This window comes from Pteropus vampyrus, unplaced genomic scaffold (genome assembly GCF_000151845.1).
Source record: "Pteropus vampyrus isolate Shadow unplaced genomic scaffold, Pvam_2.0 Scaffold397, whole genome shotgun sequence".
In the NCBI taxonomy this organism is placed as follows: Eukaryota; Metazoa; Chordata; class Mammalia; order Chiroptera; family Pteropodidae; genus Pteropus; species Pteropus vampyrus.
Genome location: NW_011889178.1, coordinates 1646922 through 1671792, shown reverse-complemented (window position 1 = coordinate 1671792; position 24871 = coordinate 1646922). Strand labels below are relative to the sequence as shown.

The following is a 24871-nucleotide window of genomic DNA, read 5'->3' as shown; positions in this document are numbered from 1 at the left end:
ACCAATCATATGCATAAAGAGAGAAGGATTTAACAAGTTTTCTTTTGTGCACCAGTCCATATCCTGTCTACGTACTGAGACCTAATGTTCCATCACTTCCTTGAAGTCTTCTCCAACTGTTCCAGTCCCATTATTTTTTTCATCATTCTTGTGATATGGTATACCACAGAGTTGAACACCTAATTTTTATTCTGTCTTATAGCCCTGTCTAATTGTTTCATATGTCTTCCAATTAGAATTTATGCTTCTTTAAATTAGGGGCTGTATATTATTGTATTTCTTGAATGCTAAACCTGGCAGAGTTGTAGATTTGTGTGGTAGGTACTAAATATAAAAGATTGTGATTTATGTGAGTGATCTCCTATGTCTTTAACTACTGTATGTAGGGACTACATATTTTCAAAGTAACTATTCTCAGGGAGATGGGCAGAATTCCATCCGGAGACTATATTTTTTCCCTTCAAAATAGGGAGATAGAATTAGAAAGAAATATATGGAGGGGAGATGGAAGCTATGCATATAAGAAACATGTATCTATTTAGTCGTTCTCTCTCTATATATGTCCTCAGCCTCTATTGGCTCCTTCTCTTTCGTTTACATCTTCCATCTTTAATAATCCTTCTGTGCCTTTTCCTTTGGCCATTTTAGCTCACCTTTTTCTTCTACCAAAGCATTTAAAAAGAATAGTCTACGTTTATTATTCCTTCCTTTACCTCATATTGACTCCTTACTTCTTTATTGTTTGAGTTCCCTGCCTGCCTCTGCTAAAACCACCATCGCTTAGGAGTTCCGTGACCACTTGGTTCTTGAAATTCCCCAAGTCTCCTCCATCTAGAATTCTTTAATCTCAGTCTTTGCTGGCTCTTCTTCCTCCTTTCTCATAAAAATGAAAAGAAAAATATTTTGATAGTTGCATATTCTAGGAATTCATTCTCATTTCAGATGAACAGTTCATTGTTTATAGTCCTTAAATTCTTGCTCCTTTAGATCTTCTACTACATTTAAAAAACAATTTTAATATTTGTTAATCAGGGATGCATACTGTTATTTCTTCATGATATTTAGAAATACGTCTAGAGTCAGGTACTCAGATATATAGAAAATATCCTATTTTGCACTTTTACAGGTTCTAAAATTTTTTATGTTTCTTTTTTTTTTCTTTTTTTTTTTTTTACCAGATTGCCCCAGATCATGTAGTTCCAGCTCCAGAAGAGTGCTATGTATATAGTCCATTGGGTTCTGCTTATAAACTTCAAGGTTATGCTGAAGGATATGGTAAAAATACCAGTTTAGTAACCATGTAAGTAAAACTACTTTGGGGAGTATAACTTAAACTATATGTAAATGAATATTACTGATTATTTTAATTTTTGTCTTAATGAAAATGTTTAAAGAGTCAAACTTTATATTTTTACTGCTATTGCTCTGTGTTTTCAGTTTTATGATTTGGAATACCATGATGGGAACATCTATACTAAGTATTCCTTGGGGCATAAAACAGGTAATATAAGTTCTCAGCATATTTTTCCCTGAACTTTTTTCTTTTTATTTTGTGAGTCCTATAAGACATTTTAATAAATCTACATAAAATTCATTAAAGAAAACAGATGATTATATTTATATTAGTTGTCGGGTTTTTATCATAATCGTTTAGGGTAGCATAATATGATACATGTGAGTTTATTCTAACATGATGATATATGTTGTTCTATATTTTTATTTTTAAACAGGCTGGATTTACTACTGGAATGTGTATCATCATGCTGATGGGCCTTTTAACACTTTATTGCTGCTACAGAGTAGTAAAATCACGAGCTATGATATGTAAGAATTTGCTACAGTGGAAATGAATTAATATTAATAAGTATTTCCTTATTAAGGTAGAGCACTAATGTGTACATTCCTCGTGTGTGTTAACTATCTATTTTGTGCCTGAAGATTTACTTCTCTATTTCATAGCATTAGGCTAAACTGATAATGACTGCCTTTGAAGTTCAGAGAGGCTGGGAGTTCTTTGCAGAATGCACTCACTTTGGTGTTAATTTTCTCATAAGAATAATTTTTAAAAGTCATTTTTAAATTAAGGCTTTAGCCAGAACTAAATTGAGAATTTATGATTCTTATCCGTTAATGGTGGCTTGTTTTAACCTATCCTTACTCAAAGGCCTAAATGTTGGAATCTCCTAAAAGTAGAAATTATAACTAGAAAAATATGAAAAAGTGTACTGAATTCTCAAAATTGTGCCAACATATATCCTCCACTCATCTCTATAAATTCTGGATCAGGGAAATACCTTTTTAGATTGTTTTAAAATAGTTTAGAACTTAAATATACATATATTATTTAATTGAATCCTACCAAGTGTAAATCAACAGACCAGGCTTAGCCTTCAGTTTTTTTCTGTCTCTACTAAGCAGTGGTATATTTTCTCTTAATTGTATTATTTATTTATTTCCTTTTCCTTTTATTCACAAGTCCCTTGATGCTCTTATAGACCTGCTAAATTCTTTATATGATGTAGGCATTAACTCTTTATCTATCATTTCTAGTCATTTTCTTTCCCATGCAATATTTGAATGGCTTTTGTATTATATGAGTTTGTTTATATTTGCCTACCTTTTCCACTGTAGTTCAGTTGATAGAAAAAAAATAACCTTTTAGGTTCCAATTTTACACTGTCTTCTAACTTTTCTGTTACTTAATTTTTAAATTCTTAATTCAATTGTCTAAAATTTAAATTGGCACATGGTATAAAGTATGACTCAAGAAAACTTTTCTCCATATCGTTATTTAAATATGCCAAATATTATTCGGTACTGGCTTCTGTCCCTTACTGACAGTTTTGTCTACCCTTGGTTTATCACTTTATCAATTAATTATAAAATTTTATGATACTATAATCTGTTTCTCGTGTTATCTGTACCATTTAATTGACCTATATTTCTTTTTATGTATTTGTTTTCATTCCTGTTGTTTCATAATATGGTCTAATATCTGGGAATACCCATAATCTTTTACTAAATATTTTGAGTTAATTTGGGGAAAACAAATTATGAATATGGAATATGTGATTAATATCTAATTTTATTATTTTTCTTTTATTTTTATCTAGCATCAGTGGATATCACTACCTGGGAATATCCAGATGTCTGCAGATATTATTTTGGCTCCTTTGGGCAGTGGTCAAGCCTCCTTTTCTCCTTGGTGTCTCTCATTGGAGCAATGATAGTTTATTGGGTGCTTATGTCTAATTTCCTTTTTAATACTGGAAAGTTTATTTTTAGTAAGTATCCATATCATATGCTTTCACACAGTTACTTTTAGATACAATAACTACTGGAACGTTTTAATTTCAGCCTTAAATTCTAAACTTAGGATAAATCAAGTAAAAAGTAGTATTTGTAATTTTGGAAAATATACTAGATTCAGTTTGTTTTCTGTGGTTATGATCTCAAATATAATGTGTATGCTCATTTCCAAAAGCTAATTTTTGAATAAGTAATATTTTTTCTAATTCTCTAATATAAAATACTAAGTTCCATCAGATATTTTAAGTGTTGTTTCAATCTTTACCACAAAATTTTAGTATAACAGAGTTTATGAAGTTCATTGGTATTTGTTACTAAAGAGTTTGATGTGCAGAATCTCAGGGAAACAAATTTCAGTCACTTATTTTCAAAATACTAGGGTTTAAAATTAAAAACAGTAGAATAATGGAAATTAATGTGGTAAATATGTTATATACATATCACAGACTTCGTTGTGGGATAATGGTTGTACCCTTTAGTAATTTAAAGATGTTCCTGCCTGTTATTTTCTTAAGCGTTTTTATTAATGTGTGCTAGATTTTATCAAATGCTTAATCTACTTCTCTTGAAATGGTCATAAGCTTTTATCTTTCAAATTGTTAATATGGTGAATTGAATGAATACCTCTGCAATAGTTAAATCATTCTTATATTCCAGGAAAACTTAAAATAACTTATTAGTCATGCTATATATTTTTTAAATTTTTTACTGCATTCAGTTTACTTTTGGGAAGAGCAGAGCTAATATTTTATTTAGAATCTTTGTATCTTTTCATAAAAGATATCAACTTATAGTTTTTCTTTCTCATACTATCCTATCCTTGTTGAGCGTGGTGTGTTACGACTTCTGTAATAAATTACCATAACTGTTTGGCTTAAAACAAGAGAAACTTAATTTTTTCACAGTCCTGGAGACTAGAAGTCCAAAATCAAAGAGTCAGTAGAGCTCTGTTCCCTCTGAAACCTTTAGGGAAGAGTCTTTCCTTGCCTCTTCCTAGCTTCTATGATTGATTGCTGGCAGTTCTTGGCATTCCTTGGCTGGTAACTGTATCACTCCAATTACTGCCTCTGTCTTCATATGGCCGTCTTCTCTCAATGTATCTACCAATCCTTGAACATTGGGCCTACCCGAATCCAGTATGACCTCATCTTAACTTGATTATATCTGCAAAGCCCTATTTCCAACTAAGGTCACATTCGAAAGTTTCTGGTGGACACAATAGTGGGGAAACACTATTCAACCCAGCATATTTGGTATCTAGGCTTTACAAGCCTTATGTAAGTCTTGGCATCAGGAATTACATAAAGATTTATAACTTCTAATCTTAAGTCACTAATAACCTTTGGAGATACTATAAAAACCTAGAGCACTAAACTACTTCTTTTATTCTATTTTGAGAAGCATACAATGAAGGTGAATAATTCACATATTTTTACTTATTTTATGACTTTAAAATCTAATCCAACATTTTTCCCATCTCATTTGAGTTTTAATCAGACACTTTTATTAATGCTTATTAAGGTTATAAAAGGTTAACATCATACCAGTAAAGTAAATTCTCTAGCAAGAAAACACATCCTTTACCTATTCTCTCATTCACTATAGAATGTTATGAATACTCAAGTATCTTCATACGCTTTTTACTTTGCTACTTTCTTTAGTATAACTTAGTGGTACTTGCAAGCAATAATTACTATGGAGCCTTTGGTCTATAAAAGCATGTTCTATACTTTGTAAAAACTTTAAATGAATTTGCAGATAAATATGGCCATTATAATGGTTTTACAGACTTTAGAAGTTTATGTAAGATGTTAAGTATACTTCTATAAATTAGTGAAAGTATGGGGGAAAATTGTACACATTTTCTTTATTCCAGGGCTTTTAACTAAATTCAGCCTATGGGTAGATTTTTTAAAATTCCTTAATCATGTAAAATTTTTCCACAAAGGGACTGTGAAGCCAATGACATTATTCCTGTCAGTAGAAAAAGCTAAAGAAGGTGAAGACATGTTAGCAATGGAGTAGTCTTGGTTCAGTGTATTAGCTACTTTTGCCACATAGAAGATCGTAAAAGATTTTTATAGCTAAGTCTTTAGAGGGTGATCAATTTAGTATGTTTCATTCTTCATTAAGCTGTATTTTTCCTTAATTTTTAGATGTTATTCATCATATTAATGACACAGATGCTGTACTGAGTACCAATGATAGCAACCCTGGTAAGTTGTTCAGAATTTAAAGTTTAACCTGTGTTTTATTCCCCACCTTGCTTCAAATGTTTTAAGGTAGGACCTGTGACTTTATTTTAGGTAAATGACTAGTGCAAAATCATTATTATGTTAATGGGACACTATTGAATTGTTAGCAATCAGTGTGTTAAAAAAAAAAAAAAACAACTCCACAAAAGAGTGTGTTAATGTGAGCTAAATAATATTTAGTTCATATTATACAATTCACAATTGTAGCTCACATTTATAGTATCCATATTTGCCTATGAATAATCAATACATATTTTCAAGAACCTAGATCACTGCTCTTTGTTTTGGTCTAGAAGCATAGCTCTCAGTTTGTTAACTTAGTTTTAGACATTTATTGCTTTAGTTGCTAATATTTAAGATACACAAATATGTATCCTTTAGAATAATAATTTCCTAGTAATGAACAGATATTAGTAAATATGAAAAAATAAATTGAAGTTTTGGCCCAAAAAATCTTAATTTTCTAAAGTATATAATGAACAGACAAAAGTTTCTCCTCGTGAAACTTTCATTCCAGTGTTTGCTATCTATTGTCTTACTTTGTCCCTTAATTTAGCTATTTAACCTCTTTGTTAAGACTAGAAAATGAATAAGCAAAGTATTAGCTTTTATTTCTGTGGGGACACACACACACACACACACACACACACACACACACCCCTACCTTTGAATAATTATACTAAAACATTTTAGTACAATTTAAAAATATATCTTTTGCATCCTATCCCTTACTTCAGAATTTTCAAAGGACCAAATCACATCCTGCCTTAAAGAGAAATTCATTACTATAGCTATTCTGTTATCAATTGATGAAACTGGTTTATTAATATCTAGCAGGAAGTCAGTTCATTATTGAGTTCATACATATCACGATTGCACTGAAGATTTGTAGAGCACAACAGCAAAGTTAGTTTACTTTGCATAGTGATATCTTATGTTGATACTAGCCCTTTTTGATTATTCTTATGTTTATTTTTACCAATGTGTTATATAGCAAGAGTATGAAACAATCCTTCTCAGTTAATACAAAAAATTATAGCTGACATTAATTAGATACTTACTGTGTACAAACATTATTCTAAATGTTTTACAGCAACTCTGTAAGGTAGATACTGTTATCTTTCTAGATGTAGAAACCAACGCACACATAAGTTAGTGACCTGCCCAAGGTTGTATAACTATTAGGTGACAGAGTCGAGATTCATTTTGCAGCCAATTTACTTCCATAGCCTATGCTTTTTACCACTGTTATTAGCATGAGAAAAATTCAAGTTAATTTTCTTTGGTCCAGAGCATAGAAGAAAAAAGCATATGTTAAAATGCTGACTAAGAAAGAAGAAGAAAGAAATTGTTTGGCTTTGTGGCATGCCAAATAATGAAGACGGAATAAAATTAAAAACAGAACCTACAATCTATCTATCACTTTCACTTTGACTAGTGATGAGTATGATTGTTGCTCAGTGTGTTTTTCACCAGCATTAAGAGTTCTTTACAAAGAGCTATTTCTATTATGAAATTAGAAACATAGTTAGAACAATTTGTATTCTATCTACTTATAGAAGAAATTGCCACTTGTAGGTCAATGTTAGGAAAATATATTTTACTCACTTCCTAGTTCTCTGGATATCATCTGGGCTGTTAGGTTGCTCTACAGTGTGATGAGCTTCCAGGATAATTACTCTGAATTGCTGGAGTTCAAGATTCTTAAACTATAAGCAATAATTAGGTTTTGGCAATACCATGACAGTTGTTTCAGTGATATCCGCTTTTTATTCCAAACATATAGCTTTTGTTTATTGTTAGAGGGAACCTATTCTTTGACCCTTGTATGGGTTACTAGCATAACGTACATTACCCTGAATATATTTCTTATATTATTGTATACATAAGATTAAACACCAACCAGCCCAATATTTTCTCTCTGGCAATGGAACCAAAGGATTTTTGGTGGGATACTTTTATAGTTTCAAGTAGAAATTAAGGATATACCTCAAAACTTCCTAACATTCTTCATTCTTTAATTATTTATAGGTAAAAGGTTTCTAATATATCTAACTCTAACCCTCAATTTTTTCCAGAAAAGAGAAACTTAGTATTCATGGTAAAAGTTGAGGTTGATAGAGCAAGTGTCAGTCTCTGGAGGTTGTCATTTTCTGTTCTTTGTGGTTTTCTCTAATCTGATGCTTTCCTATTGCAGTGATTTGTCCAAGTGCTGGGAATGGCGGCCATCCTGACAATGGCTCTATGATTTTCTACGCCAATGACACGGGACTCCAACAGTTTGAAAAGTGGTGGAATAAGTCAAAGACAGTGCCCCTTTATCTCATAGGGCTCCTGCTGCCACTGCTCAATTTCAAATCCCCTTCATTTTTTTCAAAGTTTAATATCCTAGGTAAGCTGAGGCACTGTTTTATGGAGCCTCCGTGTAGTAGAATACCTGCTGGATTCTGTGGAAATATGTTCTGGCTGGAGAGAGAGTTACTTCCAGGCCTGTTCATCTATGTGTAATTTGTTCACTCATATGTTTTCTGTATAGAGTTTGGCACAGAAAAATGTATAGGTGACCATTCCAAGTCCAAATTCCTTTTAAGACAAGTCATTGAGTTTCCCATTCTATTCTTACTGAATAATTCTTCCTTATTTCCTCTGAGGCTATAGTAGAGAAATAGACTAAAATTTCAGGAGGAGAGATCTAAAATGGATATTATAGGAAGTCTCAATTCTAATGATCAGAAACATTAGAACTTACTAAGGGAAGTTTTGGAATATTTTTTCCTACAGTTTCTATTTAAGAGTATAGCACAGAATTATCACCTGACTTTCAACCTAGGATGTCATTCTCTAGCTCAGACTCCTAAAGTTTGTTCTGCTTTTGCTCTCCTCAATGCTTATTCTTCCTTGGAATGCTATTATTGCCTCCTTAAAGGAACATACTTCTTTCTGTGAACCATATTTTTCAGAAATTTCTGAAATCACTGAAAAATTTTCAGAAATTTCTGAATCACTAAAGAAATATTTTGACCATATCTTAAGATGGCAAAAGGAATCCCCAATGAAAGCTCAGATCTGGTTAACTAAAGGCAAGGATATCATTCATAAAGAATTGATAACCCCAAATAGAGCATAGGATTTCATTTTCTCCCTGTAGATCTGTTCTCCTGGTAGGCAACCTAGAGTGTAAAATAATTAGATTACTCATCACGCACGTCAAGGAGGTGGCTTTTGGGTTTCCAGAAGACCAAAGGAGGAGATGAGGTTATTTCTCTATACCTTTTGCTTCACAACAGGATTCACCTTAAGACTGCCACAGACACACACAGAAAATGAAGAGTTGTGGTTATATAAGCTTTGGCCTCTTGTTTTCATTCTTTCTGAATCAGCTCATCTCCAAGCCTGCAGCAGAGTTTATGTGGCTCATTTGTGGTTTCCTGATTTGCTTGCCGACTTTCCTATGGAAAGTTAGCATATAAACTTACAGAAGAATTTGCTCAATTGGGCAAAACAATCACTCACAGGACTTCTAACAAGGTTGATTATTCTCTCCTTCCTTAAGGATATTCTACTCTTGCCCTTTTTCTTTGTGCTTTCCCTTTCTTTTAAATCTACAGCTTCTTTAGAGAAATTAGCATCTAATTCTTTTAGAGACCTTCTTGGACTCAACTCCATAATGACCGGACTTAGAATAATCCTGTAACTTCTAGACTACTAAAAAATTCTGAATGCCCACTTTGCCCTGTGTATAATACGTGTGAATGGAATCTGGAATCTCCATTTAGCAAGTAGTACTACCCAATCAGAACCTCATCTAGATAATAGATCAGATTGTTCATGGATTATTTGGCTTATCACTAAATAGGTTTATAATCCTCCACATTCACTCTTTACTTTCTTATCATTGTACATTAAATCTTGTGACAGACTTTTCCATCTTATTAACCATTTCTAATAGTTCCAATAGAGTAAAAGCCAGTTTCATGTTGTCTTTTTTTCTCCTATGTAAACTAAGAGTTTTCTAATGGACTCTGCATGTATCCTCCACTAAATTCAGCTCATATGTAAATTAGGCAGTTTTGCATTCAGCAACATATGAACTACATTCATCTGATTCTTCTTAGGCCTACTACATGGTTTTTCGCTTTATTTTCTGGTAACTCAAATAGCTTGTTTCTGTTCCTTAGATCCCACCTGGGTTTTAGTGGGCGTAATAGATGGAGTTAATAATATTCCAGTCTTTGCTGAGAAAAGTAGAAACAAAGCTTGATTTTAAAATAGTCTGTAAAAATATAAAAATGATGAATAGTTTCTGAATTTTTTCTCACAGGCACAGTGTCCGTTGTCTATTTGATTTTCCTTGTCACCTTGAAGGCTATTCGCTTGGGATTTCATTTGGAATTTCACTGGTTTACGCCAACAGAATTTTTTGTACCAGGTGAGCTTTTGGGGACAAAGGAAGAATTAATAACAATAATATGATCTTTAAGTTAACTATTTTGAACTATTGCTATTCTAACACAAGTAATGTTATTTTTTATGATGAGCATTTCTATTAATGCAGTTAAGCTAAATTACAGGTGAAATTACTCTGGTTCTCTTGCAGTGAGGGGTAACCAGGGCCCTTTTATAACCAGGGTCATTTCTACATGGTTGATGAAGTTCATTGAAGTTACAGTGCAATTGAAAAAGAATACGTTCTCTAGACTTTTCTGAGAAAACATACCCCTAGAATTTCAGAGATTTAATGCATGGTCAGTGGTTAATATTCTTGTTTTTCAGGCTACTTAAGATGGTGATATTAAGTTTACCCTCCCTCCTTTTTTTTCTCATGGTTATACCATGGCAATTTCTTACATTTCACCCGAATTTAGAAGATTTGGGACACGATAGAAGCACCATAAAACAATGAATGGATAATGCTAAACGAGGAGACAGCTTGGAAAATGAAAGTGACTGTTGCACTAGTATCTTGAAAACTATTAAGGAGAAAATAGTACAAAATTCTGCTGTTGATTTAGTAATACTGCTTTCTTTCCATTCTTCAACTGTTAATTCACACAGTCTAAAATTTCAAGTCTATATTCAGTATCTGATGTTACTCTCTAAAGTCTGAAATTATAATTGTCTCTGACTCCTTTTGTTTCTTTTATTATTACATTTCTGGGTTTTCTAGGTGTACTAAGTTGGTAGTCATTGAAAGCTATTGTTTAAGTTACCATAGTTATTTGTTTTCAAATCATCTGGCTGCATTAGCTTTGAGTTTTTATTTCTATTAGAAGTCTACAAAGGCTAAACGGAAGTACTGGGACTTGAAAAGCATCCTCTCTCCCAGCTTGAATTTAAAATTGGACACTGATGAAAAGGGCAACTTTAAGCTAGTTTTTCCATTGATTGATAAAAATAGTCTAGGATATTATTTCCTAAAATTAGATCTGTATTGATTTATTTTAAGATTCTTAGTGATAAAAGTTTCTGCTAATGATAAGACATGAGAGATAAATATGAGAGAAAAAGAGAGTAAAAACAGTTGTTTAGAAAATGAAAAAGAGAACATTTAAATAGTTAATAAGTCATTTATTTCACTTCATTTATAAATAACATGAAGGGAGAATCATGAGGACTAAAAGAGACTTGTGTTACAATCCTGAAATAAATTGCTTTATTGTGATAAGAATTTCTCAAGAATGAGAGTATGTTGTAAATCTTTTTCAGTAAAGGCTAATTAAGAATGAAAATGAAATGAAAAAGGAAAAAAGAAAAAAAGGAACTTGAAAGGGAAAGAAAGTGAGAGGAAACAAAAGAAAACTTCCAAAAAGTTATATCCTCAAAGTGACAAAAGATAGCGACAGCTGCATGAAACAATATTTGGGTGTTGGAAGGAAAGAAGGAGGGAAGGAAGGAAAGAAGGAGGGAAAGAAGGAAAGAAGGAGGGAGTTTGGTGCTGGAAATCAAAAATATAATAGAAATAAGAATTGAAAGAAAATTTGGAAGATAAAGCTAACTTCCCAAAAAGTAGACTAGAAATTATGGATGGTTGTACGGATAGAAGGAAAGAGTGAAGAGAGGGAGGGAGGGAGGTAAGAAAGAAAGAAAGGAGAATAAAGATAAGAAAATTATAGCATTAATTCAGGAGGCCCAATATCTAACTAAAAATAGTTCCATAGAGAAGAGAAAAAATGAAGGAGATAAAATTTTCAAAGAACTAATTTAAGCAATGTCTCCCAAACTGAAGAATGTGAGTTTCCAGATGTAAAAGGGCTCCAGTGCCCAGCACTGTGAATAAGACCCACACAAGGTCATATCATTATAAAATTTCAGAACACCAAGGATGAATAGAAGGCCCTGAAAGATTCCAGGGACAAAGAACAGGTCTATAGAAAAGGTCTGGATAAAATAGTATCAGCCTTCTTAATAACTCTGAAAGCTAGAAGACAATGGAAGTGTCCTCAAAGTCTCAGAATAAGTTATTTTAACCTAAAATTCTAAAATCCCACTATATTCTCATTCAAGTGTTAGAGTACAATAAAGATATTTTCGGAAAGTAAAGTCTCACAAAATTTTACCCTCCATGCACTCTTTCTGAGGGGAAAAAAAAAAAGCTGCAAAATATGCTCCACTGAAAGAAGGAAGTAAATTAAGAAATTTCCAGAATGATGGTGAAGGGAGATCCTAGGAAATAGCTGTGCAACAGGACTAGAAAGCAACCAGCCCAGATTATAGCAGGTAGACAGATAGCCCCAGGAGGTATATTTCCCAACAAAAATGTAAAATGGAAAAGATTATTTTATGTGTCGTATAGAAAGAGTGGAATTTTACCATTATTTTGGAGAGTTTGAGGAAGAATTAGCATTCACTAGAAAATTTAGCAACCGTAAAGGAAAAAGTCAATGATTACCTCTGAAAAAACAGATCAACAAAAGTATTTTTATATAAAAAAGAAAATGTAATAATAATACATTCCATGGTCTAACTATGAATAATATGTAATTATCATAAAAATTAAAACATTGAATATCGATTTTGTATAATTAAAATTATGATTATATAGGGGAATAGGAGATGGAAAAGTGTAAGTGGTGGTAGTAATATAAAAGCACTAAAGCCTTATGATGGAAAATCAATGGATTATGTCTAAAATTTAAAAACAAAGGAAAAAATGTGTGTATTTCTTAAAAATAAGCTAGATTATAAATTTAAAATATGCTAAATAGAAGAATTAGAATTAGTTGCCTCTGGGAAACAGGATTCAGGATGAGAGTTATGAAGCAAGAAATTCCTGATTTTTATTAGAATTCTTTTAATAAAATTTAACTTTCAACAATGAGTACATTACAATAGCCAAGATATGAAGGCAACCTGAGTGTCCATAGATGGATGAATGGATAAAGAAGAGTTGGTACATATATACAATAGAATATTACTCAGCCATAAAAAAAGAATAAGATCTTGCCATCTGCAACAACATGAATGGACCTAGAGGGTATTGTGCTGAGTGGAATAAGAAAGAGAAAAACAAATGCCATATGATTTCACTTATATGTGAAATCTAAAGAACAAAATAAAGAAACAAACTCATAGATAGAGAAAACATTTTGATGGTTACCAGATGGAAGGGGGTTAGGGGAAGAATGAAAAAGAAGGGATTAAGAAGTACAAATTGATAGTTATAAAATAGTCACGGGGATGTAAAGGGTAGCACAGGGAATATAGTCAATAATATTGTAACAACTGTGTATGGTGTCAGATGGATACTAGATTTATTGGGATGATCACTTCATAAGTTATATAAATGTCTAATCACTATGTTGTACACCTGAAAGTAATACAATAAATTGTATATCATCTATAATTGAAAAATTTAAAAATTAGAATTAAAAAGAAAGAAAACACTGCTTACTGCAAAATTTCACAATGTTTAGAATAAGACATTTAAGAGAAAAAATTACTACACATTTAAGACTGCAATTAAGATTATATTTTTAAAATGAAAAACTATTAGATGCTTTGAAATTGACTTCAAAGAGACTTCAGACACTGATTTTAAAGAATTATGGGGTGATTTGCCATTTGAGTGCAGCATTGTGTTCATTTGCAACCAGAAAAAATAATTTTCTAACCACGGATGCTTTAAATAGTTTTATTATTCACTTTCCATTAGGAGCAGACTACTTTTTGCCACTCACTCGTTGATATTTAATGCCTCTAAATATAATGGAATTTCTCTTTTCTTATTTTTATGTATTTGTCCCACCTTTTTTTGTTTTTGATTTTGAACTTTTTATTGAAGTGTAACATATATATACACAAGTGCACAGCTCAGAAATGTACAGCTTGATTAATTTTCATAATCTGAACACACCAGATATCTAACACCCAGATCAAAAACAGAAATTACTAGCACTCCAGAAGCACCTCTTAGCCCCCCTACCAATCATTATCTACCTGCAAAGATAACCACTGTTCTAACTTCTAAATGTTGGTTAGTTTTGCTGGCTTTTTTTTTTTTTTTAACTTAATATGAATGGAATAAATCGTACACATTATTTTCTGTCTAGCTTCTTTTTATCAGCATTGTGTTGTAATAATGATCCATATCATTGTTTGTACTTGTACTTCATTCATTTTCATTGGTATTTCATTGTGTAACTATACCACAATTTGTTTACCTTTTACTGTTAAGGTACATTTGAATAGTCTCCCGTTTTTATTATTATGTTTATCACAGCACTCTTTATTCTCATACATATCTTTTAGTGAGCTTTCTCATATGTATAAATCTAGGCGTGGAATTGCTAGGTCAAAGGATATGAATGTATTCTACTTTAGTAGATATTGCCAAACAGCTTTCCAAAATGGTTGTACCAATTTACATTTCTACTTGCAGTTGAGTTTACTAGTTGCCCACATCTTCACCAACATTTGTATTTTCTATCTTTTTAATCTAGCCTTTCTGGTGGGTATGTAGTAGTATCATGGTTAATTCACATTTCTCTGATGGCTAATAAAGTTAGCACCTTTATATGTGTTCATTGGCTATTTGGATTACCTCCTTTGTCAAGTGCCTCTTTAAGTCTTTTGTCTATTTTTCTATTTTTTATTGATTTATAAGCATTCCTTATTCATTCTAGATACACATCCTTAGTCAGATTAATGTATTACAATTATCTCCTCCCCCTCTGTTTACTTCCTTTCTTAATATGCCTTCTCAAAGGAATAAAGTAGGCAGCTTGAAAATTATCAGAAATTTGGTGCTTCTTTAAAACCACTTTGTCAAAGAATCTGTCTTCTTTAATTTACTATGCAGTGATCATTGTGTAAATGTCTGGGTTCTTTATAAAGGCATATTTTCCATAAAAAAATTTTACATGTATGTTCACAGCAGCATTATTTGTTTATAATAGCCAAAAAGTGGAAACAGCCCAATGTCCATCACTGATGAATGCATGAATAAATATGGTATATCTATAAAAAAAGAATATTATTTGGCAATAGAAAGGAATAAAGTACTGTGGTGATGGTTGCACAACTCTGAATATACTAAAAATTATTTGTATACTTTAAATGGGTGAGATGTAAGTGAATTATATTTCAAAAAAGCTATAAAAAAAGAATCTCATGTTTTCAAGAAATTTACTCAAAAGGATAGTTTTTGTTAATTGTGAAAAAGTTGGATATTTACTCACTCTAATTTGATAAGTTAAAAAACAAGAGTAGTATCACCTGCCTTAGTTAGAAAATGATCCATTAACAAGTTGCTTTATTAGGCATTTATAATAATAGAGGCTGATTTCTCTGAGAGACAGGAAAGGTCAGCTAAATTGACGAGCGCTTATAGAAAACTAATAGATCTTGGCAAAAAGCATAATTGTTCTGAAGAACATTTTAAAGTAGAATTTGACCACTTCCATGGTTGAGAGTCCTTTATTCTGAAAATAAATGAATGCCTCAGATTATGGGCCATACATTGTGAAAAAAGACATGGCTCACTGCCCTACAGCTGAACAGTAAGACCAATTCATGAGTTAATGATCATAATACAAAGGTACACAAGAGCCATAGTACTATAGAGGAGTTGCATGTAAGAATTTGGAGTCAGAGAGAGGTTCTCAATAGAAAATGTTTTAAGGGCCAAAAGCAATTCTTTAAATGAAGAATTGGAGGAAGGGGTGTATGCCAGGTCAAGGGAATAACATGTTCGAGCAACAGTGAAGGCCTGAGATAACATGACCCAGTTAGGAAATTACAAGAATTAAATAGCTAGAGTGAAAGAATACTTGCTAGGGAAGTGATAGGAGATAGGGATAGAGGCAAAGGCCATATCATGAAGACCTTTCTATTTTAAGCTAAAAATAACTGACTGGCTATGAGACTCTCCTTCCCCCTTATTTGGGGTTGGCTGATCTAGGAGATAGGCGTCTATGCCTCCAAAAGGTCAGTAGATTTGCATTTCTCTGATGGTTAGTGATGTTGACCATTTGTATGTGCCTGTTGGCCATTTGTATGTCTTCAGAAAATTATCTATTTAGTTCCTCTGTCCAGTTTTTAATCGAATTGTTTATTGTTTTGCTGTTGAGTTGTATTATTTATATATTTTGGATATTAACCCCTTATCAGATATATGATTTGTGAACATTTTCTCCCCTTCTATAGGTTGCCTTTTTGTTTCATTAATGGTTTCCTTTGCTATGAAGAAGGCTTTTAGTTTGATGTAGTACCATTTATTTATTTTTGCTTTTGTTACCTTTGCTTTTGGTGCCAATTTAAAAAAAAAAAAATCACTGCCTAGACTGATACCAAGGAGCTTACCTTTTATACTTGCTTCTAGGACTCTTATGCTTTTAGGTCTCAGAGCCAATTCTTAATTTACTTTGAGTAGATTTTTATATATGGTGTAAGTTAGGGGTCCAGTTTTATTTTTTTGCATGTCACTATCCAGTTTTCCCAACGCCATTTATTGAAGACACTGTCATTTCCCCATATATATTCTTGGCTCCTTTGTCATAAATTAATTGACCATATGTGCCATATATGAGTTTATATCTGGGCACTCTGTTGCATTCCATTGATCTATGGGGGTGTGTGTGTGTGTGTGTGTGTGTGTGTGTGTGTGTGTGTGTGTTGCCGGTACCATACTGTTTTGATTACCATAGCTTTATAATATAGTTTGAAATCAGAAAATGCTAGATCTTCAGATCTCCAGCTTTGTTCATCTTTCTCAACATTGCTTTGACTATTATGTTCTTTTGTGATTTCATACACATTTTAGGATTGTTCTATTTCTGTGAAAAATACCATTGGAATTTTGATAGAGATTTCATTGAATCTTTAGATTGCTTTGGGTAATATGGACATTTTATCAATTAATTATGGATTAATTCTTTTAATCCATCATCATGGAATATCTTTGCATGTATTTGTGTCTTCTTTAATTTCTTTGATCATTGTCTTATAGTTTTCAGTGTACAGATCTTTAACCTCCTTGGTTAAATCTGTTCCTAAGTATTCTTTTTGATGCTATCATAAATGAAATTTTCTTAATTTCTCTTTCTGAGCAGTTCATTGTTGCTGTATGGAAATGGGACAGATTTCTTGTATATTGATTTTGCATCCTGCAACATCACTGAATTTATTTACTAGTTCTAACAATTTTTTGGTGGAGTCTTTTGTCTTTCTTATATATAATATCATGTCATCTGCAAAGAGAGGCAGTTTTACTTCTTTTTTTCCTATTTGGATGTCTTTTATTTCTCTGGCTTGCCAAATTGCTTTGGATAGGACTGTTGAATAAAACTGGTGAGAATGGATATCCTTGTCTTGTTCCTGATCTTAGAGAAAAAGCTTTCAGCTTTTCACTGTTGCTTATATTGTTTGCCGTGGGTTTGTCGTATATGGCCTTTATTATGTTAATGTATGTTCCCTAAATACCCAGTTTGTTGAGAGCTTTTATCATAAGTAGATGTTGAAATTCATAAAATTCTTTTTTCTGCATCTATTTAGATGATCATATGATTTTTATCCTTCATTTTGTTAATGTGGTATATCACATTGATTGATTTGCACATGTTGAACCATCTTTGCATCCCTGGAATAAATCCCACTTGATCATGATATATGATCCTTTTAGTATATTGTTGAATTCTGTTTGCTAATATTTTGTTGAGATTTTTTTGCATCTATGTTCATCAGGGATATTGGCCTATAATTTTCTTTTCTTGCAATGTCCTTGACTGAATTTGGTATCACAGTAATACTGGCCTCATAAAATAATATTGGAATTGTTTCCTCCTCTTCTATTTTTCAGAGAGTTTGAGCAGAATTAGTATTAATCCTTCTTTAAATGTTTGGTAGAATTCACCAGTGGAGCTCTCTGGTCCTGCCTGGACTTTTCTTTATTGGGAGATTTTTATTACTGATTCAGTCTCCTTAGTAATTGATCTAGTAACTAGTCTGTCCAGATTTACTATTTCTTCATGATTCAGTCTTGGTAGGTTATATGTTTCTAGTTATTTATCCATTTCTTCCAGGTTGTCCAATTTGTTGATATATAATTGTTCACAAAAGTCTTTTATGATCCTTTGTATTTCTGTGGTATTAGCTGTGTTGTTTCTTATAATTTTACTTATTTGAGTCCTCTCTCTTTTTTTCTTGGTTAATTGAGCTAAAGGTTTGTCAATTTTATCTTTTCAAAGAACCAGCTCTTAGTTTCATTGATCTTTTTTTATGGTCTTGTCTCGATTTCATTTAGTTTTACTCTGATCTTTGTTATTTCCTTCCTTTTACTACTTTGGGCTTGGTTTGCTTTTTTTTTCTAGTTTCTTTGTTGTTCATTTGAGGTTGTTCTTTTTTCTTAACGTAGGCATTTATTGCTATATACTTCCTTCATAGAACTGTTTTTGCTGTATCCCTTAAGTTTTGCTATGTTGTGTTTCCATTTTCATTTGTCTCAAGATATTTATTGATTTCCCCTTTGACTTGGTTAGTAGCATGTTGTTTAATTTCTATATATTTGTGAATTTTCCAGTTTTCTTGTAATTGATTTCTAGTTTTGTACCATTGTGGCTGGAAAAGATGTTGTATATGATTTCGATCTTAAATTATTAAGACTTGTCTTGTGACCTAACATATGATCTATCCTAGAGAATGTTTCATGTATACTTTAGAAAAATGTGCATTCTGGTGCTGTTGGATGCACTATTCTGACAATGTCCAATGTTTCCTTACTGATTTTCTGTCTGGATAATTTATCCACTCTTACAAATGTGGTGTTGAAGTCCCCTACTATTATTGTGTTGATATCTATTTCTTCCTTTAGATCTGTTAATATTTGCTTTATATATTTAAGTGTTCCCATGTTGAAAGCATAAGTTTGTACAAATGTTATATCCTCTTGATGAATTGATCCCTTTATCATTATATAATGACTTTCTTTGTCTCTTGTTACAATCTTGGGCTTAAAGTCTATTTTGTCTGATATAAGTAGAGCCCTGCATTTTTTTTTGCCTTCCATTTGCATGGAATATCTTTTCCATCTCTTCACTATCAGTCTATGTGTATTCTTAAAGCTGAATTAAGTTTCTTGTAGGCAGCATCTAGTTGGGTCTTGTAATTTTTTCCCTTCAGCCACTCTGTGTCTTTTGATTGGAGAATTTAGTCCATTTACAGTTGAAGTAATTATTGATAGGTATGGATTTACCATTGCCATTTCGTTAATTGATTCCTGGTTGTTTTGTAATTCCTTTCTTGTGTTCTCCCTTTGTGATTTGATGACTTCTAATTCTTACTAAAGAGTGTTCCAGTTGTTTTTTTTGCAAAGACTATCTGCAAATAATGTCATATGTAAATAATAATGTTATCATCTTTCCAAAATTGGTGCCTCTATTATAATTATGTAATTATAATGCTGACTGTGGATCTAAAGTAATCCGTCTTTTTCTTGTTAAGAAAATATCCTTCTAGTCTCAATTTATTAAGAGGTTTTTATAAAAGTAAAAACAGAAGTGGGACTTGCCTCCACATTTTATTTTGTTGCTGAGATGTATAAATGTAAAATATTATAGACAGAAAAGGGGAGACTTTTCCTAAGAAAGATAACACTTTGAATTGCTTCACAGATAAAAATTCAGATAAAAGCTAATAGACAAACAAAAAACTTGATGGAAAACAAAAGTATATAATTTTTTTGATCTTCTGATTTCTTTTAGAGCTAGTGCTTGATTCTTAGTTGTTCTCACTTCTTTTCCTAAAATATTATGGCAAAAAGTCAGTGGGCTTCATTTTCTCATTTCTGCTTTTTATACTAAAGAATCCTCTGGGATGGGTTGTTCTCTACTTTATCACCTATTTCATCTAGATCCATCATCGTTTCCAAGTAAATCATGGTTTTAGTCTACATAAAAGCAATTTTTTAAATTTATATATTAGCAGACCTCAAGACATAATTTGGCAGTGCTTATAAGTATATATTACTTTATTATTCTTATCTCAAAGTAATTTTATGTTTATTGCAAAAAATTTAGAGAATATAGGTAACTGGTTGATTTAAAATAAATTCCAGTGGTTAGCCAGAGATAACCAATTTACACTTTTGGATATTCCTTCAGTTTTTTCTTTTCATAAACATACATACTTTAAAAAATAAAAATAAAACCATACTATACATAATATATGAATCATGAACATTTGCAAGAGCATAAAATCTTTCTCTGGAGCATAATTCTTACATAACTTACTGTATACCACTGAGCAACTGTATCATAGTTTAGCCATTCCCCTCTATATAGACATTTAAGTTATGTACAGTATTTTTAAGCAATGCTTTTTAACATTGCCATTAAAAAATGTTAAATTGCTAATTCTCCTTTCCCTAATTCTTTTTTTAAAGGTATTTTTCTGGCAAATTCTAGTATTAGAAGACAAGAAATTTTAGAGTCAGACAGACCCTGAATTTGAATCCTGCTCTGCCACATACTAGTAAAATGGCCTCAAACAGGAATAACTAATGTAAAGTACCCTCACAGAATAGTCATTTCTTGATTCCTTTTCTTTCTCTTTTCAAGTACTGTGCTCAAGTAAAATGCTAGCCTTGAGGAACTTTTTAAAGACATTTTAATATTTTTCCCTGGACCAAACAGAGGCAACAGATTTTTAGTCATCAGCTTTTGGCTACTAATATTCATTGTCAATTTTAATGGTTTTTTTTTTTTTTTCCCTTCTCTTTTTCTCCTAGAAATAAGATTTCAGTTTCCACAGCTGACTGGAGTGCTTACCCTTGCTTTCTTTATTCATAACTGTATTATCACACTCTTAAAGAACAACAAGAACCAAGAAAACAATGTGAGTAATTACCTCGAGGAAATGATTTTCCTTACCGGACCGTAATTTTTAAATTTAAACCATAGAGCGCAGTGGTCATCAAACTTTTTCTGTAAAGGTTCTGACGATAAATATTTTAGGCCTTGCAGGCCACATGGTCTTTGTTACAACTACCCAACTCTGCTGTTATGGCTTAAGGTAGCCATAGACGATATGGCTACCTTAACAAATGGTCGTGGCTATTTTTCAAGAAAACTTTACCAAAACAAACAGTTGTTCAGATTTCACCTATAGGCCATAGTTTGCCAATCCCTGCTGTAGAGCAATCACTAAAAAAACAAAGAGGCATGGTGAATAGCCAATAGTGGTGATAAAATCTTTAAAAATATCCAAGTGAGCTAAAAAGACAGGAAAAAGAAAACAAAGAATAGATGGGACAAATAGAAAACAAATAGCAAGATAATAGATTTAAACCGAGTAATATTGACAACTACTTAATTTAAAAATGATCTAAATAATGCAATTAAAAGATAGGGATTGTCAGACTGATTAATAAAAAAAAAAAAACCTTACCATATACTATCTACAGGAAACTTATTTTCAATATAAAGATAATACCATAAAGGCACTAAATATAAGAAAGGTAGAGTGGCTGTTTTAATGTCATACTAAACTTCAGAATGAAGAGTATCGCCAAGATAAAGGGGAACATTACATAATGACTTTTAGGGATCAATTCATCAAGAAGACATAATAATTCTAAATATGTGTGCACCCAAATGACAGAGGTTCTAAATAAACGAAGCAGCAGCTGTCAAAACTGAAAAGAGAAGTAAATAAATTCACAATTATAATCGAAGATTTCATGACCTCTCCCTTAATAATAATAGAACAAATAGAAAATAAGTAAGAATATAGAAAACATGAAAAACTATAACCTACTTGATCTAATTGGCATTAATAAAAGTCTTCTCTCAAACAGCAGAATGCATATTCTTTTCAAATGCACATGGAACATTTACCAAGATAGACCATTTGCAGAGTCATTGAACAAGTCTCAATAAATATAAGAGGATTGAAATCATACCAAATGTTTCTTTGGCCACAGTGAAGTTAGAAATCAATAATGAAAGAAATTTGGAAAATTGACAAACATGTGGAAATTAAACAATTTATTCCTAAATAACCAATGGGCCAAAGAAGAAATTACAAGAAAAAATAGAAAATACTGTGAGATTACTGAAAATGAAGACAACATAACAAAACTAATAGGATGCAGCTAAAGCAGTGCTTGGGGGGAAATTTATAGCTACATTAAACAAGAAGAAAGGTCTTAAATCAATAATCTAATCTTCTACCTTAACATACTGGAAAAAGAAGAGCAAACTAAACCCAAAGCAAGCAGAAGTTAACCAGTTACTTGTGACCTTGTCTGCAGATTTTGAACTCAATTTGATAGCATCTAACCATGTAACCAAAAATGGTGATGAAGTTCTAATAGAGGTCTATACAATTGTTACTGAAATACCAAAAAAGAAGGAGTTTGCTGTGCCTGGGGATTCTGAGAAGATTTCAAGTAATGTTTGGCAGAGTCATTAAGAAGGCAAAAATCTTTCTAAGTGGAAGGAAGTTAGCTCTCAAATTAGGGCAAGAATATAGGTCAGGCTCTTTTATTTTCATTTTTTCTGTTACCTGGTAACATTCATATGACATATTACCTGTGAATGAAGTTGGAATCGAATAAATCTGCATTTACCAAATTTCCTAACTTGGTGACCTTCAAATTTTATTTTCTTCCTATGAAATAGTAGTATTATTTGACACAGGCCTCTCAGGGTTTTAATCATAATTAAATATTACAAAGTAGGAAAAGTGTTTAACATGATCTCACGTATAGTAGAGGCTGGACTTTCTTAGTTTTATCTATTACCCTTTCTCTCCTGACACTTAGACTGTGGATCTTTCTGTTAACAGGAGAGACTGTCTTCCCCTTCAGATTCTTTCTAGTGCCTTTAAATTTATCACAATGAGAACATATTAACTCTTCTCCAACATTTCTTCTTATGATGTTAATAAGTTAGTTAGATTCCCAGGAAAATCCATAATTGAACCACCTCAATTCTTCCTCTCTCTTCTCTCATCACCACACTAGGTTTTCATGTTAAAACTAGCTTCTCATGGTAATATAAGAAAGCCATGTGTAGAATTTTGTTTCATTGTTTTATAAGGTCTATAATTTGGATATTCTTCTTTAAAGTGCTCACCATACTTTATAGAAAGGCTATAGAGAGATATTTTCTCTGTGTTCAAGTCTAGGGAAAAGTTTCTCAATGAATTTATTCTTATTATTTGATAATAAGGGTTATATAACTCTTTTTGTTTCTTTCTGCCATGACATTTGGAAAACTTAAGGATTGAGTTCTCTTATCATTTGCTACACTTTTTCTAAGGCAAAAATGTGTTTTTAGAGTTTGTATCTTCCCTCCCACTTTAGATTTGGTTTTTATCTTAGAAATGTTTAGTCTTTTTATTTTTTTTAAATTTATTTATTTAAATTAGTTTCCAGTATACAGTACAATAGTTAGAAATCTACATAGTTCATAAAACAATCCGCCCAATTGCTCCTAGCATCATATTAATGCTAACTGCATTCCCTCCGCCATGCTCCCCATTCCCGTGCCCAACTATCAACTACTAATTTGTACTTCTTTAACCCTTCGCTCCATTCTCCCATCCCCCAAACTTCCCTCCCCTTTTTCTGTCACCAAATTGTCTACTATAAGAAATGTTTAGTCTTATTGTACTTATATTTTTGCCATCAACAGTTTTAAATCTTTTGAGAAAATAGGAAGAAAATGTCACTTATCCTAGATAAACATTTGGAACTTTAGGCTATAAAGGGAAACTGAGGATATGCTTACTGTCCTTTATTTTTAAATCCTTCTCTCCTCCTTCCCAAATTCTCTGACTCATTGCCACTTGAACTAAGCTGTCTACTTCAAGTTTTAGGAAGTTTAGAGAGAGATATGAAAAATATCTATTTCATCTTCACAGGGATAGTTATATGTCATTAATAGTGTATACTTTGGTACCAACTAAGTAACCTGTTTATCCTAATCAACTGCTCTCATATGCCAACTTAGACCAAATACCCTAGAAACCCATTTTATGAAGAAGATTCTCATGCAGTGGATCATTCTATCCATGAGGCTGGGCTTCTCAAACTTTACCACCAAAGTCTCTTTAACAACAGAGGAGAACCCCTTGTATACCTGGGAATCTGGGAGCGAACAACACAATTTTAATGAAGTCTCATATTTTATCTTAAACACTCATGTATATTTTTATTGTACTCGTGATTTGTCTTACTAGAAATAGTCTTAAAATGATGAGTTAAATTACAGGCAGTCCTCATTTTGAACAGTTCCTATATGCATGAATTTTAATGACTATGGTTTAGTTAAATTACATCAGTTCCCCCTAACAACATGGTTCAAATTTCAGTCACGACAGGATTGGAACTATGAGTATTTGCATTAAGTAGTAGCTACCAGCCCTTCAGTTCACAAATCACTACATAAATAACACATCCCAATTAGTTAGTAATCCTGTCACTTCCTTCAAAGTCTGTCAGTGATTGGTCACTATGCATCTGTTATTTACTTTACACTCAGACTGAAAAGTGGATGGTTGAGTTGCTTCCTTGTCTCCCAGTGGTAAGCGCATGTGATATGAATAAAAATGGAGAATTGAAAGAGGGAATTGACAAAAGTGAAAGTGCAACAATAAAATAAAGAGTGATAACACTGGAAATGAAACTTTAATCAAACAAATGGAATCATAAAAGAAATATCTGATTGTGGAAATGTTGACACTGCTGCCATTTGAGAGACTAGATGTACATCCAGAAGAACTTAGGGAAGGTGAAGTTATCAACATGAACAAGGAAGGTGGTTGTGATGAAAACAATGAAGATGTTTCAAAGGAAGTGACACTGAAAC

General features: G+C 32.2%; 1 protein-coding gene across 2 annotated transcripts in view; it reads left to right on the top strand.

The window, feature by feature from the left end:
* Positions 1 to 1183: 1183 nt before the first annotated feature.
* The window catches only part of LOC105305812 (sodium-coupled neutral amino acid transporter 9), a 40073-nt gene continuing 16385 nt past the window's right edge, over positions 1184 to 24871 (top strand). For both annotated transcript variants that reach the window (XM_023523618.1, XM_011380621.2), the window contains exons 1-8: positions 1184 to 1300; positions 1438 to 1501; positions 1731 to 1824; positions 3114 to 3284; positions 5466 to 5525; positions 7762 to 7956; positions 9886 to 9993; positions 20785 to 20891. In XM_023523618.1, the coding sequence (XP_023379386.1) occupies positions 1442 to 1501; positions 1731 to 1824; positions 3114 to 3284; positions 5466 to 5525; positions 7762 to 7956; positions 9886 to 9993; positions 20785 to 20891 (795 nt within the window). In that variant the 5' untranslated portion in view covers positions 1184 to 1300; positions 1438 to 1441. The remainder of the gene's footprint in view (positions 1301 to 1437; positions 1502 to 1730; positions 1825 to 3113; positions 3285 to 5465; positions 5526 to 7761; positions 7957 to 9885; positions 9994 to 20784; positions 20892 to 24871) is intronic.